At 38.8% G+C, this 13,637-nt stretch overlaps 1 protein-coding gene across 1 annotated transcript; it reads right to left on the reverse strand.

Moving 5' to 3' along the window:
- Positions 1-1,490: 1,490 nt before the first annotated feature.
- Positions 1,491-12,650, reverse strand: lgmn (legumain). The gene is made up of 15 exons (XM_082515900.1): positions 12,528-12,650; positions 12,114-12,282; positions 11,813-11,910; positions 9,509-9,590; positions 9,306-9,388; positions 9,134-9,209; positions 8,617-8,679; positions 8,414-8,480; positions 7,711-7,829; positions 7,111-7,200; positions 6,705-6,908; positions 6,426-6,596; positions 4,534-4,601; positions 3,151-3,895; positions 1,491-1,660 (listed from the first exon to the last, which is right to left on the reverse strand). The coding sequence occupies exons 2-14, from the start codon at positions 12,258-12,260 to the stop codon at positions 3,859-3,861; spliced, it is 1,305 nt and encodes a 434-aa protein (XP_082372026.1). The 5' UTR covers positions 12,261-12,282; positions 12,528-12,650; the 3' UTR covers positions 1,491-1,660; positions 3,151-3,858.
- Between the last annotated feature and the right edge of the window lie 987 nt (positions 12,651-13,637).

Below are 13,637 nucleotides of genomic sequence, written 5' to 3' on the forward strand. Positions count from 1 at the left end.
GCAAAAGAAAGCCGTAAGTGACACAAGGGTTTCACACAAGCATGTCAATAACAACAAATACGGGGGCTGAGAAATATAGTCAGTCAAAAATTAAAGAACCCAAACCGAGTATAATTTTAATTTTAACATGTAAGTAAAGATTTCACCACTAGATGGAGCAATTTTATAGTTTTTCCGTCACACTAGTTCATGCAGTTTTAAGGGTTTCGTGTTATGTTCAAAACTCAAAGTATACTTAGAATGACATTATCTTTGATGTGTTATAAATAATATCAATAAATAACAATAAACAGCACTTCCGGAGGAGCTAACTGGAAGGTAATTAGCTCTTCCTAATTTGAGGTAATCAGCTCTCTTCTTCCTGGAATCCATCTCTTTCGTTTTCTAAATTATAATTTTTAAATTATCACAGTTTAAACATATGTTTAAATATATATATACATAGGTTCAAAAATTCTTCTCAAAATGAGAACTTGTCAACTAGACTTAAAAAGCACTGATATTTATAACAACAGTCTCCACTGAACTCTGGAGAGACAAAAAATAGTAAAGGAAATGTGACTTCATTAGGTTCAAGTGTTCGACTGTTTGTTTTTTAGGCAAAATCACTAATCAGCCAATCTCATGGCCTCAACTCAGTGCTTGTAGGCATATATGGTCAAGATGACCTGCTCAAACTGTTCAAACTGAGCTTTAAAATGGGAAAGAAGGTAAATTAGGTGAATTTGAAAGTGGTATGGTTGGTACCAGATGGGCTGGTTTGAGTATTTCAGAAACTGCTGATCGGCTGGGATTTTCTCACACAACCATGTCTGAAGTTTACAGAGAAAAGTCCAAATAACAGAAAATATCCATTGACTGTCAGCTGTGCATGTGAAAACTCCTTGTAGATGTCAGAAGTTAAAGGAGAATGGCCACAAGTCTACTACTAGAATGGAAAACTGAAAGTCCCACAGGCTCACCAAAACTGGACAGCAAAAGATTGGAGAAACATTGTCTTGTCTAATGAGAGCGACATTCAGATGGCAAGGTCAGAATTTGGCGTGAACATGAAAGCTGATCCATTCTGCCTTGAACTGACAGTTTAGCCTTCTGGTCGTGGTGTGAGGGAGTTTTTCTCAGCAATCTTTGGCCCTCTTAGTACCAGTTCAGCACAGTGTTTACCCATCTTGTGATAGCTGCTTCCAGCAGGGTAACATGTCATAAACCAGTTTCATCTGAAACTGGTTCCTTGAAAACAGTTTACTCAAATGGCGTCCACAGTCACTATATCTCAATCCAACAGAGAATCTTTGGGACATTTTAGAACAACAGATTTGCATTACAGGTGTGCAGCCGACATCTGCAGCAACTATGTGATTTTATCATGACAATATGGACCAAAGTCTCTGAAGTTTGCTTCCACTACCTTAATAAATCTGTGCCATGAAGAATTAAAACAGCTCTGAAGGCAAAAAAAAAAAAAAAAAAAAAAAGAGTCAAAGCCAGTATTAGCAATGCTTAGTGAGTGCATTTTTACTTTATTTAGATTTCTTTCTGCAGTGGAAAATGAGGAAATTCCTTTAAAATGTTTTTAAAGGAATTTACATAAATCAATGACACTAATAGCCCCAATGCTGTAGTATAAACAAGTTTGTTTTTAATTGATCAATCTCAAGCCCTTCACCTGGGGCCTGTTCTTCGTACCTCGCTAAGTAAGTTAGCTGGATTAGATTGTTGACGATTTTGCGTGATCCTGGATCGTTCGGTTCCCCGAAGCTCATCCGGGACTTGCTGTCATAGCAACAGAGCCGTAAGCGTAAACCTGCTCTGGAGCAGGTTTACTTTATGTAAACAGGATTAGATCGCGGCCACGCAGGTATGTCCGCTTCATTTATACGAAAGCAACAGCGATATTCCACCACTGTTTCACCATAAATAAATAACATCAATGTAACTAAAGATAATGCAGCACTTGATCCTTTTATTGATGTCACACAGATACATACAGGTCATTTCCTAAAAAAGGGAAATGTACTATTAACATTCTATTACATGTATGTGATTATTACAGATGTAATTCATATTTCAGAGTAGCAATTGTAAATTACTTCGTGTAATCAAGATGAGAGACCACGGCTATAAAAGCGAAGGTGGATTTGGGAAGCCTGTCGCAGCCATGTCCTGTCCGTATACGCGAGCCACCCATTGAGGAAGGTGCAAGATTGATAAGGAGAGTCCTCAGAATTCAGCATATATTACGGGATAGACAGGATCCTTTAGCTCAGCGCGACAGTGTGCTCATTGAGAGATATCGATATTCCCGTGAGGGTATTATTTACATAACCAACTTGTTGACGAGGGGGTGCAGGACCACCACCTGTCTTTTTTTCCTCTGCCCTTTTCTTGGTTGCTGTTATGAACAAACTAACAGAGTATTACAGGCCAGTATTACCTTGCCAAGAGACGAAAAGCAATGTAAGAGATAAATATTACCATTCTGTAGAATACTCCTGTATTCCACTATATCCAGGGGATATAATATAACATATTATAATATAATATAATGCCATATGATATTGGACAATATAGTGTCATATGATAGATCTACCCTACCGCCTACTGGTGTTGGCCAGAGGGGCCGATGGCGCGATATGGCAGCCTGGCTACAACCGTAGCTGCCTCCACCAGTGTGTGAATGTGGGAGTGAATGAATAGTGGTATCGTAAAGCGCTTTGGGTGCCTTGGAAAGCGCTATATGAACCCAATCCATTATTATTAGTATTATTATTAAATTACCTACGAGTTTGATTTGTCAGCAACTTTCTGCCAGCCCTCTCTCCTTGCTTCTGCAGCCTTTGCAGTTTTCTCTTGCGTTTTAATTAAACTCTGAAACTCCTGAAATCCCTCACTCATGAGTTCTTGCTCTGCTGCCGGAAAATACCGAGCGCGCCCCTTCGACATTTTCGCCGACCAATCAGCGGGTTGCCGATCAATGTTTCTACTATCGATGCGTAGCCCCTTTTACGACACCCAGTGATGTCACATTACTGCGTCCAGCTGTACTAATCGTCAACAGCAGGCGTGTTCGGGTTAGCGCATGGTTAGCGCGATGGTTTGGTCTTGGATGTGTCATTTGATCTTGGATGTAGTAAGCGACGTACGAAGAACAGGCCCCTGATCTCTGATGACCCCACAGTCTCTGTTCTGTTTCTGTAAATATAGACCTGCTCTCGGGCTCATTGGTATCCTGTAATAAACTATCAGCTTTTAAAAATCAAGATCACAGGGAGTCCAAAATCCTGTTAAAGCTCACAGCAGTTCACAGCCAGAGGATATGGGTGCATTTATGTATCTATCACACAGTGGTGTGCAAACTTAAAGGTTTCTGATCATAGGAAATGCAGAATTATCTGGAAAAGAAATCCTTCTGAGGTTAGCTGCTGAAACAGTAAACAGCAGCTATTAGAAATATCATCCAGAAAGCATGTCACCTTGGCTCCATCGGATTTTATTCCCAGCAGTGTCACAAAAAAAGTCTCTTGAGGCTTAACATTCATTGTTTAGTGGTCTGCCCTTGGCAATACCACAAATAAAGCTTAGCAAACAATTTTATTTGCAGTCCATATTATAATTGTGTATTTTGTTCTAAAAACAAAACGGGTAGCAATAAAAAGTCTCGCACGCTCTTCACTGTGAAGTCATCATAAAAGAAAAATCAGTAAAATCAAAAACGACTTTAAAATTTATAGTGTGCTCATAAGACAATAAGGTCAGCTCCACATCCGACTGATTCCCAAGTGGTGCAAAGAGAAGCTCAGTTTTCGCAGCTTCTCAAGCGGAAGAACCAGAGGCTTTGATGGTTTCACAGAAATCCTTTTAGTGGCCACACACGGTGTCCATGGCCTGCTGGATGCTGCGGAGAGACAACAAAACAAGATTACCTTAGTATTAGATAACCAAAAAATAAATAAATAAATATATATATATATATATATATATATATATATATATATATATATATATATATATATATATATATATATATATATATATATATATATATATATATATATATATATCCATCCACAAGAAAAAAAAAAAGAGTGTCTTTATCACTTTTCAGTAAGAAATATGACTGATTATCAGCTATTGATTATCTGTCAAAAATGTTATTTTTAAGGACTGATGTGAAAAATTCACTTCATATGTTCCTAGAGACCAAGATGATTTATTCAAACAGCTTTCCCCTTGACAAAAACACAGCAAAACCCACTGTTAACAGACAGGAGAGTCATAAACAAACAAACAAAAAGCCACATTTAAATGGTGCAAAGGTTTTGTACTAGTGTATAGCTACTTCTATTTACAAGAAACAAATCGACTAAAATCTGAGTTAAGATCAGCTTGAATCCACATACTGTGTGCGCACACACACACACACACACACACACACACCTAATCAGATGACTGACACTGAATTACAGAGAAAAAACCCCCAAAGACAACAGAAACTCAGGTAACTCGTTACATTAAATGAGAAGTGGTCTATACCTCTCTGCAGGATATCCTCCCTCACAAAGGTTCACCAGCGCATACAGATGTCTGAGTGCGTATTCGTACTGCAAAGAAATCAAATCGTCACACGTCAGAAACGTCACCACAAGCTGTGTTTTACACGAATCTTCAAATGTTCACCAGCTTCCTCTTTTTTTCTTTTTTTATCTGATGCCCTTAAACGTCAGAAACTGTCCAGAGAAAACAAAAGAAGATTTTCAGAATAAAAGCACACAGCTGCATGAAAGCACCTGGGAAAATACTGAGTTTAGATCATGTGATTAAGGGCTTTCCCAGTCACTGAGATGACAATTAGTGTTACGGAAGTTACCGATACATAAATTAAACTGAATTGAAGTATTTCTGATCATTCACTGCCAGATGGTGTGACAACCACGATGAACAGAGAAACAATTTCAATTCAACAAGTTCAATTCTGTTTTAAAAATCCAATTAATACTAATTTTTTTTTACATGTAATTAACATATTTCTCAGTATTATTCTTTCTTTCATTATTTATTACTTTATTGAGTGATATTACTTTTAATTTACCTTATTATTTATATATTTTTTCCTCCATTTACCCTTATCCTGAACCTAAATAATCAGAGATCACAGTGGGCAATATGCTTACTGTGTGAAGCTTTTAACATGGCTTTCATAGAACTGTGAGTGGGAGTTCAAGCTTATTCTCAGAGTGTCTGGATTAGAGTCAGCTGAATGCAAAAGAGCAGATGAATGCGAGTACGATACCTGCTGATGAATAGCATGTGAAACTGGTCTGGCACTTCCCCTTTACAAGGAGAACCAGAGTCCAGGCATGAGAACGAAATTCTACTATAAGCTTGAAATGTGCCCACAATGGTGACTCATTTATTAATGGCTTTATATGAATCACAGACACTCTGTAAACTGCAATGGGATGTCTCGGGTCTGTTAAAAAGGAGCTGAAAGACTCATAGTGTGTGGCTCTACGTCAGAAACATCAGAAACTGTCCAGAGAAAACAAAAGAAGATTTTCAGAATAAAAGCACACAGCTGCATGAAAGCACCTGGGGAAAATACTGAGTTTAAATCATGTGATTAAGGGCTTTCCCAGTCACTGAGATGACAATTAGTGTTACGGAAGTTACTGATTGTAACTTTGTATTCTGGTGACGTCTTTCCCTTATAATAAGCGCCTTGAGGCAAATGCTGTTGGGATTTGGCAATACATAAATTAAACTGAATTGAATTGAAGTATTTCTGATCATTCACTGCCAGATGGTGTGACAACCACGATGAACAGAGAAACAACATTTACTGCTCAATTCTGTTTTAAAAATCCAACTAATACTGATTTTTTTTTTTTTACACGTAATTAACATATTTCTCAGTATTATTCAGCAAGTCAATCCAATATCTTAGTCATGTGATTTTCTTTCATCATTTATTACTTTATTGAGTGATATTACTTTTAATTTACCTTATTATTTATATATTTTTTCCTCCATTTTCCTTTATCCTGAACCTAAATAATCAAAGATCACAGTGGGCAATATGCTTACTGTGTGATGCTTTTAATATGGCTTTCATAGAACTGTGAGTGGGAGTTCAAGCTTATTCTCAGAGTGTCTGGATTAGAGTCAGCTGAATGCAAAAGAGCTGATGAATGCGAGTACGATACCTGCTGATGAATAGCATGTGAAACTGGTCTGGCACTTCCCCTTTACAAGGAGAACCAGAGTCCAGGCATGAGAGCGAAATTCTACTGTAAGCTTGAAATGTGGCCACAATGGTGACTCATTTATTAATGGCTTTATATGAATCACAGACACTCTGTAAACTGCAATGGGATGTCTCGGGTCTGTTAAAAAGGAGCTGAAAGACTCATAGTGTGTGGCTCTACCTCAGGTTTGCTCCAGTTGAAGCAGTTGTGTTTGAAGTGCTTCACTGCCGCCTTGTAGCACTGATGCTGGGAGAGGTCAGCTCTGCTGTTTACCATGTCATTGGCTTTGAACGTATTGCCGACGACTCTCTCGACCACTTTGCGCATAGTGTCGGCCATAATGTCCCTGAGCTACACAGACAAAGGTTCACACACTCTTTAATGGTAAATTGTCATCAAATGGATTTTCAGTGTACTGGCACACTGCCACAAACATTAGAAAGCTTTGTCAGTCTTTACCTTGAGGTGGGCACTGATCTCCATGAGCAAGCCCCGTGCCACACTGATGTCATTGGAGGCCATCATCTTCCTCTTCAGGATGGCCAGAGGAACGTCAGGGCTCGGGGTCAGATCCAGGTTTGTAATTGGTGGCAGGTTCATCGGAGCTGGACTGTCTGCTTTGTGATTACCCTGAAACTGTATAACTTTCATGTGGGCCAAAGTCTGTAGAGAAAGATGTACAAGCGTTAAAATAGAAGGAGGAAACAAACTTTGTTTTTTTTTCACTCACATACATGAACACATTCTGCAAGTCATTCCAACTTTAAACGAAACACTACTTCCCCCTCAAATTTCTTTAGTCTAGAACTGACAAGTGCTCATTGAAGCATTTCGTTCACAGTTTGCACAGCCTTCTTGCTCTAACCTTGTTTCCGTACTGCTGGACGTGGCTTGTGTCTGTGTGGTTCTTCACAATCTTAAACTGCTGTAGCAATGTTTCTTTTCTCAGATCCTCCTGGATGCACAAAGACAGAAAAAAAAAAGTGAATGTGATAAAATGCTTCCAAAATAACAGTCACATGAAGAGTCAGTGAATTCGTTCCGTAAAATAATGTGTGGCAGTTTGACTGTCTCATGGTCAGGTTTCTGTTCTACTGTTACACACTTATGCAAAGTACTCGGGGCTGGTTAAAGACAAAAGTTCTGCTGCTACGTTTGGAGACGTTTATCACTTCCTTTTCCTGCCAATCTTAGACGTTAACCGTTTCTTCCTTTTTCATTCTCTCAGTGGATTCATGTTTCTGGATTAAATCTACATCTACACCATAATCCGATGTGCACCTCTCCCTGTAGCCTGAAGTCTAAACATTATAAGATGTGTTAAAGCCACCACACAAGATACTCTGAAGTTCAGAGTCACAATATAACAGACAACAATTACATTTTTCTTTTTAAAATATTTTTCAAAAATGAATAAATATTAGAAGCTGTGATTTGGACACAAATGAGGAAGATAATCACACACCACATCAGAGTCCTCCATCCAATTCACGCTGTACCAGTCACCCAGGTAGGTGTCCCGTTTCTCATCATAGTAGCAGGCATAAGAGGACTCCTCAGCGTTGGCTGCTGTGGTGGCATACACTGAAGAATACACAGAGATTCTCATGTTAGGAGACTTTAGTTTTACACTAGGCAGATCTAAAGGTCGCTCGCTAATCTGTTCAACAGCCTCAGAAAAATTTGAAGGTTGTAACTGAAGATCTAAACACAAATTTCAGTAACTGCTTTACACTTGGACACATCAAAAACAGACATTAATTGAAAACAATCAAAGAAGAATCTTGATCAATGTCATGTGCAGGTCCGGTTCTGTTTATCACTTGATGTCCGACACAGTAACTGTGCTTAAAGATGACCACAAGCTGGGCAGCTGACCTCAGCATTTAATGGATTCTTACAAAAGACTAAAAGTCAAAAGCAGAAGTCCTCAAACCACGGACCTGACATCTGTCTAGTCAACATAACACGTAGCGTAACGCAGGGCTGATTTAAAAAAATAAAAAATAAAAATTAAAACATGAAAAATAAAAATCACATGATCCTAGTCTGATCCCATCAAAAGCATAGACCAGCATCAGTTTCGCTCTCATCACTTGATGCTGGTTCATCATTTTTTTTTTTTTTTTTTTACAGGAAAGTAATTCTGCTGATAAAGTTCAACTCACCATCAACGTCAGTAGGCAGGTGGTTCATCATTGACCCCGACTCACATGCTTCAATGTAGAACACCATCTATGTGTGTGTGTGTGTGTGGACCAAACACAAATGTTATGACCTTACACATCAGCACAGCTACATCAACACTTTATCAACTGAATTTTAGACTGCGGGACGTGCCCACACTTGTACGGTACATATCAAACATCACCTTTTTGTATTTCTTGTTGTCGTGCATGTATGTAATGGCTGCTTGAAGGTCTTCAACATGGAGCTGCAGACAGAGAGGTGACAAATTTGCATTAACCACAATTATACACTAGTGTTTCTTAGAGCACCGTGATGGCATGCACTGCAAACATAAAAACTGATTTATCAGCAAATTAGGAGATATGTAAGGTCCCAAAACACGGTTAGTTTACTTGGTGAGGATGTCTTCCTGGTTTGACAAGTTAAACACTAACAATGCTGATTGCAATGATAATGTTAATGTTCAAATTGTGTTAACCATTTGTGTTTGACCTCAATGCGGCGACTGCTATCTTTTCATAATATTCCATCTAATAATTAGATATTTCACCAAATTGCAAAAAACAAAAAAAACAAAAAAAACCCAACCCAGACATATCAAAGTGATTGTGAAGCAATAAGGCTCTTTGTGAATCTGGTGTAACCTGTCTGTGGTTGTTGCAGTGCCAGGAAGTTAAAAAAAACAAAAAGGTACTCACCTCATCGGCGGGAAATGCCAGAATACCAGGTGCTCCGTGATCGGTGAAGTAAACAAACACATGATCATTGGGTCCACTGCCAGGAAAATGAGAACAAAGTTAACAGGGACAAACCAGATTTATTGTTGTTTGGCCACGCGCTCGTTACTTCCTGTCTTTTTTAACCACTTACCTCTTCAGCACTTTTCCAGAGCCACCTTTGACTTTTGAGGCATCACCCTTCAACACTGCCAGGAAGTTTTCTGGGGTAACATCCTGCAATAACAGACACATCAACCCACAAAGTTTGCTTTCAGCAGAGAAGCCTCTTCAAACAATCGTCTGGAAAATATTGAAATCAGTTGATCTTTTATAGAAATGCACTGAAGCACTCACTTCCCCGATGTAGTCTTTAGGAACTCCCTTGTACACATCACTGCCATTTGGTCTATTGATCAGTATCCCAGGGGTAGGATTCCTGGAAGAAAAACATGATTCAGACACACAGAAGGAAGTGCAAATAGCTGATAAAACACTTTGTGAGATTAAAGGGAAACAGATGGATAACAATGATTCACTCATCTGGTGACAGAGCCACAAAACAATATGACACCACAGATGTTAAAATAAATCAATGAATAACATTTATAGTGAAATGTTATGGTATACATATCTGCGCACAGATACGTACAGTTTGTCTTTCTTTTTTACAATTCTGTAGCTAGATATTTATTAACCAGATGCTCAGTCTGTGATTACAATGGCAGTGATACAAGCGCGTGACACGGATATTAAATTTTTTTTTTTTTTTTTTTAAATCCCATATTGCATAATGTCTCTCAAACTCTCAAAAAACAAAGCAGACTGACATTCATGGAACATTTTAAGGTGTGGGAACAGTTAACAATAACAGCATTACTCAGCGTGCATCGTGCCTGTCAACTTGAATAAACATGTCTACACATGGGTTATGATCCAAAATAACCAAAAAAATAAGGAACATATGTCTCCCATTTTATCAGAAAGTTCTATCAAAAACTTTACTAAATGTCTGAAATGAACCTGAAAGAATGACTCGATTGACTGCCCGGTAAACTTCAAGCAAAACACAGTGAAAAGTCTTTGTTGTAAACAGCTGCTAATATATTAAAGTATCTCTAATTAAAGTAACAGCTAACTGAAATTTAAGTAGCACAGGCCAACTCTATCAAATCACTGCTAAAGCTGGGTTTTACATTGCGTCCCACTCTGTAACTGCCATTGTGATTCCCGCAACCAACACATCTCCTTACATTACCCCTCCTCTGCCAGTAACATAACTCCGAGACTATTTCTATGGAAGCACCTTCCTCGTGACTCCTCTCAGCACGACTCATTCACTCAACATGTTTTTCTGAGCGATGCAGGGCCCTGCAACACAGTGACAGGAGGAATGCCAATGCAGCTTTTTGATCTGATTGGGAAATTCCTGCGAAAACCCTGAAACCCACCACTATCTCCAAAGATGATGCCAGCAGACTGTTAGTTTTCCATGAGAGACTAAAGATGTTCCATCAGAATCAAAAAAGACAAAGACAAAAAAGTAATGACTGACAATACAACTATTTTTATTTTTTGAAAAAGTAGATCCAAGAGTAATTTAATCTTCTGAGCATTTTTAAACATCAAGAATTCATTCATTAAAAAACAAATCCTGTTGTTCAGTGTCTACAATGGTTGCTCTGATTTGTTTGTTTATGTCAGTCAGTCACCAAAGCTGAAGGCCATTTAAGGTAATTTAGCAAACAACTGGATTGTCAGCAGTTACTTTTTGTCTTTGTCTTTTGTGATCCTGATGAAACAGTGTTAGTCGGTCTTTACAGGGAGGAGATTCACAGTTTGACACCATAGAGAGCTGGGGAAAGTCTCCAGTTTTAGGTTCCTAGGAGTCACCATCACAGAGTGCCTTTCCTAAGCCAGACTCCTCCAAAAACCTGCTTAACAACTTCTATAGATGCATCCTCACAATCTCCGGCTCATCTTTAGCCTACTCACTGTGCAAAGAGTGAAGGGGAAATCCACAAAGACTCTGAAGGTGCTTCAAAGCTATCCTCACACAGAGACTTGAAGATTATTTCAGGCTTCTTGCTGAACATAGCTGTCAAATGACTTTATAACCCTACTGTGATATATTCTCCTGCTCAATTCCACATGTTTATGCTCCTCAGGAATATATGGATACATTTATACGTTATATATTTAGTAACTCATGTAAAGTGCATTATCCTATTTTTTCAAATCCACCCTAAGATATATACATTACACATATTTATATACAAGTAGTTTATAATATCTCATATTCAGTGCTAACGTACAATATTCTTGTGTATACGTGTATTTGTATGTATATACACAAACACAGCAGATACACGTGTCAGTATATTTATCTGTTATGTAAATGTAATGCAGCATGTGAGATAGTAAAGCTAGACTTTTGTTATGGATGCATAATGACAGCAGAGACTCTTGAATTTGAGTCAGATGTAACAGGGCCTACAAACAGCCTTTTCTGGCTTAAGATTGAGTTTTTGTGTGCTATATCTTACTAATAGTTAATAGCCTACTAAGGTCAACAGCTACTAAAATTAGGATGAGTTTGTGTCAAACATTTTAAGGAAAGAAGAAGTATGAACAAGCAGAGAAACAAAAGTGCCAACTCACTGTTCATTTTCAGCCAAATCATCGTACATCATGACCACAATCTGCTCGTCGGGGATGCCATTCCTGTGGACAATCTGGTAGGCATGGCAAGCATCGGCCTGAGCGAGCAGGAGAGCAAAAGATTCGGAGGTCAGTTCCACATTATCACAGTATGCAGCCTTTTAAGCAGCGGGAGGAGCACTTGGAAAACATGCATTAGGGAGGGGAAGTTAGCTTATCAGAGCTTAAAGCGGTGCTTATCAAAAACCATGAGAGAAAACTATCGAGTCATGCACAGCTCGCACGGTGGTCGCAGTTTCACCTGGTGCCTGTAGTTGTACCAGCCGTTGGAGCCAGCCACAATAAGCACCCAGTGTTTTCCGCCACTGTTTTCCTCTTCCTGGGTGGGAAACCCAATAACGAGTCCGGCTGTCAGACCAAGCAGGGCGAATAGGACGGACCGACACATCTCCTCGCTTTCTGTGGGATTCCTGGATGGATGACAGTAGGGAAAAATATTCAGATCCTCTTCTAGATTTCAGCTATGTTTACCGAGGTGGCAACAAACACGTAAACGTCTCACCTGATAATTCTGGGAAGCTAACTAGCCATCAGTAGCACAACAAGCTTCGCAAAACATGGACTTTTAAAAAAACACTCGGAGTGAGTTAAAGCTATTAAGACACACCGCTCAGTCCTAGAAGTTTTAAAGGAAGACAAAAACATATTTTATTACCTTTTCTTTGCGTTGTTAGACGAGGAAGGGGGCAACAACCGACTACACTCAAATCCTCAGCGGCACTCCAGTTATATTTAATGTCGGGGGGCAAAACAGTTGGCATCGTCTTCTACGGGAGCCAATCAGAGTGCTCTGGGGCGGGGCTAATCATGTGAGTAAGGTAACAGCTCTCCGTCATGTGACACTATTATGTTATAAGGCTATAACACAAGTATAAATGCATTTATGTTTTGGATGTAATTTCAAAACACCATAATCTCCTTGGACATCGGTTTTTGTTATTATTTTTTATTATATTTTAATTTGGTTTTGAGGTAATTTTGTGTTTCCTTTTGAATGATCACCTCTACTTCTTTGTCGTATTTTCTCTCTGTGGTTACTATCTCTTTCACTTCATTTTAATCACCCTTTTATATACTACAGCAAAACCATAAATATAAAATTCAATCCACGTGCTGATCACAAGTTTGATTTTATGCTTACTGACACAATTATGACTGCTCAGCTTCTGCTTAAAAGTGGGAATTTTACCCCATATTTTCCATATATGGGGTATAATGTTAGACTCAGGCTTGTTGCAGCCCGTCATTAAGGTTGGAAGAGCAGGTAGGTGGGCTTGTTTTCACAGTTAAAGCGGTGCCCTTAACATTATCAAATTAGTGAAATCACCGCTCTTTAACATCAGAGATCCAAATGAAGAAGAAAAAAAAAACTTTCTGAAAGAATGATTTTAACCCATACAATTCTATCAAGCTTCAAATATTTCCTATGACCACCTTTGTTCTTCAACAACCAGAGCTCTCTTATTGTAATTTCTTATAAGTAGTATTCAGGAATAGTTATCCAGGCAACTTGAATATGGAACGCCAGGACTGATATAATGAATTAATTCAAAGCTCTTCTTTTGATGTTGCTGCCTAGATGATACCACACTGCTCCAGTAATGTTGAGGTTTGGACTCTAAGGATGTCAGTGTATGACATCGCTCCACAGCACCTGTTCCCACTGATTTTCAGTTTAGTTCTTGTTTAATTTGGCATACCACAGCCTTTTCTGCCTGTGCCTTAAGAATGGCTCCTTGACAGCCATCCTTCTATTGATGAGGCT

Source organism: Aulonocara stuartgranti (genome assembly GCF_965226115.1).
Source record: "Aulonocara stuartgranti genome assembly, chromosome: 19".
Classification (NCBI taxonomy): domain Eukaryota; kingdom Metazoa; phylum Chordata; class Actinopteri; order Cichliformes; family Cichlidae; genus Aulonocara; species Aulonocara stuartgranti.

Bases quoted from the DNA above. Each gene is read 5' to 3' on its own strand.
- lgmn (XM_082515900.1), bottom strand. From the start codon at position 12,260: ATGTGTCGGTCCGTCCTATTCGCCCTGCTTGGTCTGACAGCCGGACTC. The intron at 7,201-7,710 runs GTGTGTGATTAT...TTGTGCATCCAG, and splicing joins GGATGGAGGACTCTGATGTG to GAGGATCTGAGAAAAGAAAC. The intron at 3,896-4,533 runs GTATAGACCACT...GTCTCTCCGCAG, and splicing joins GGAGGATATCCTGCAGAGAG to CATCCAGCAGGCCATGGACA.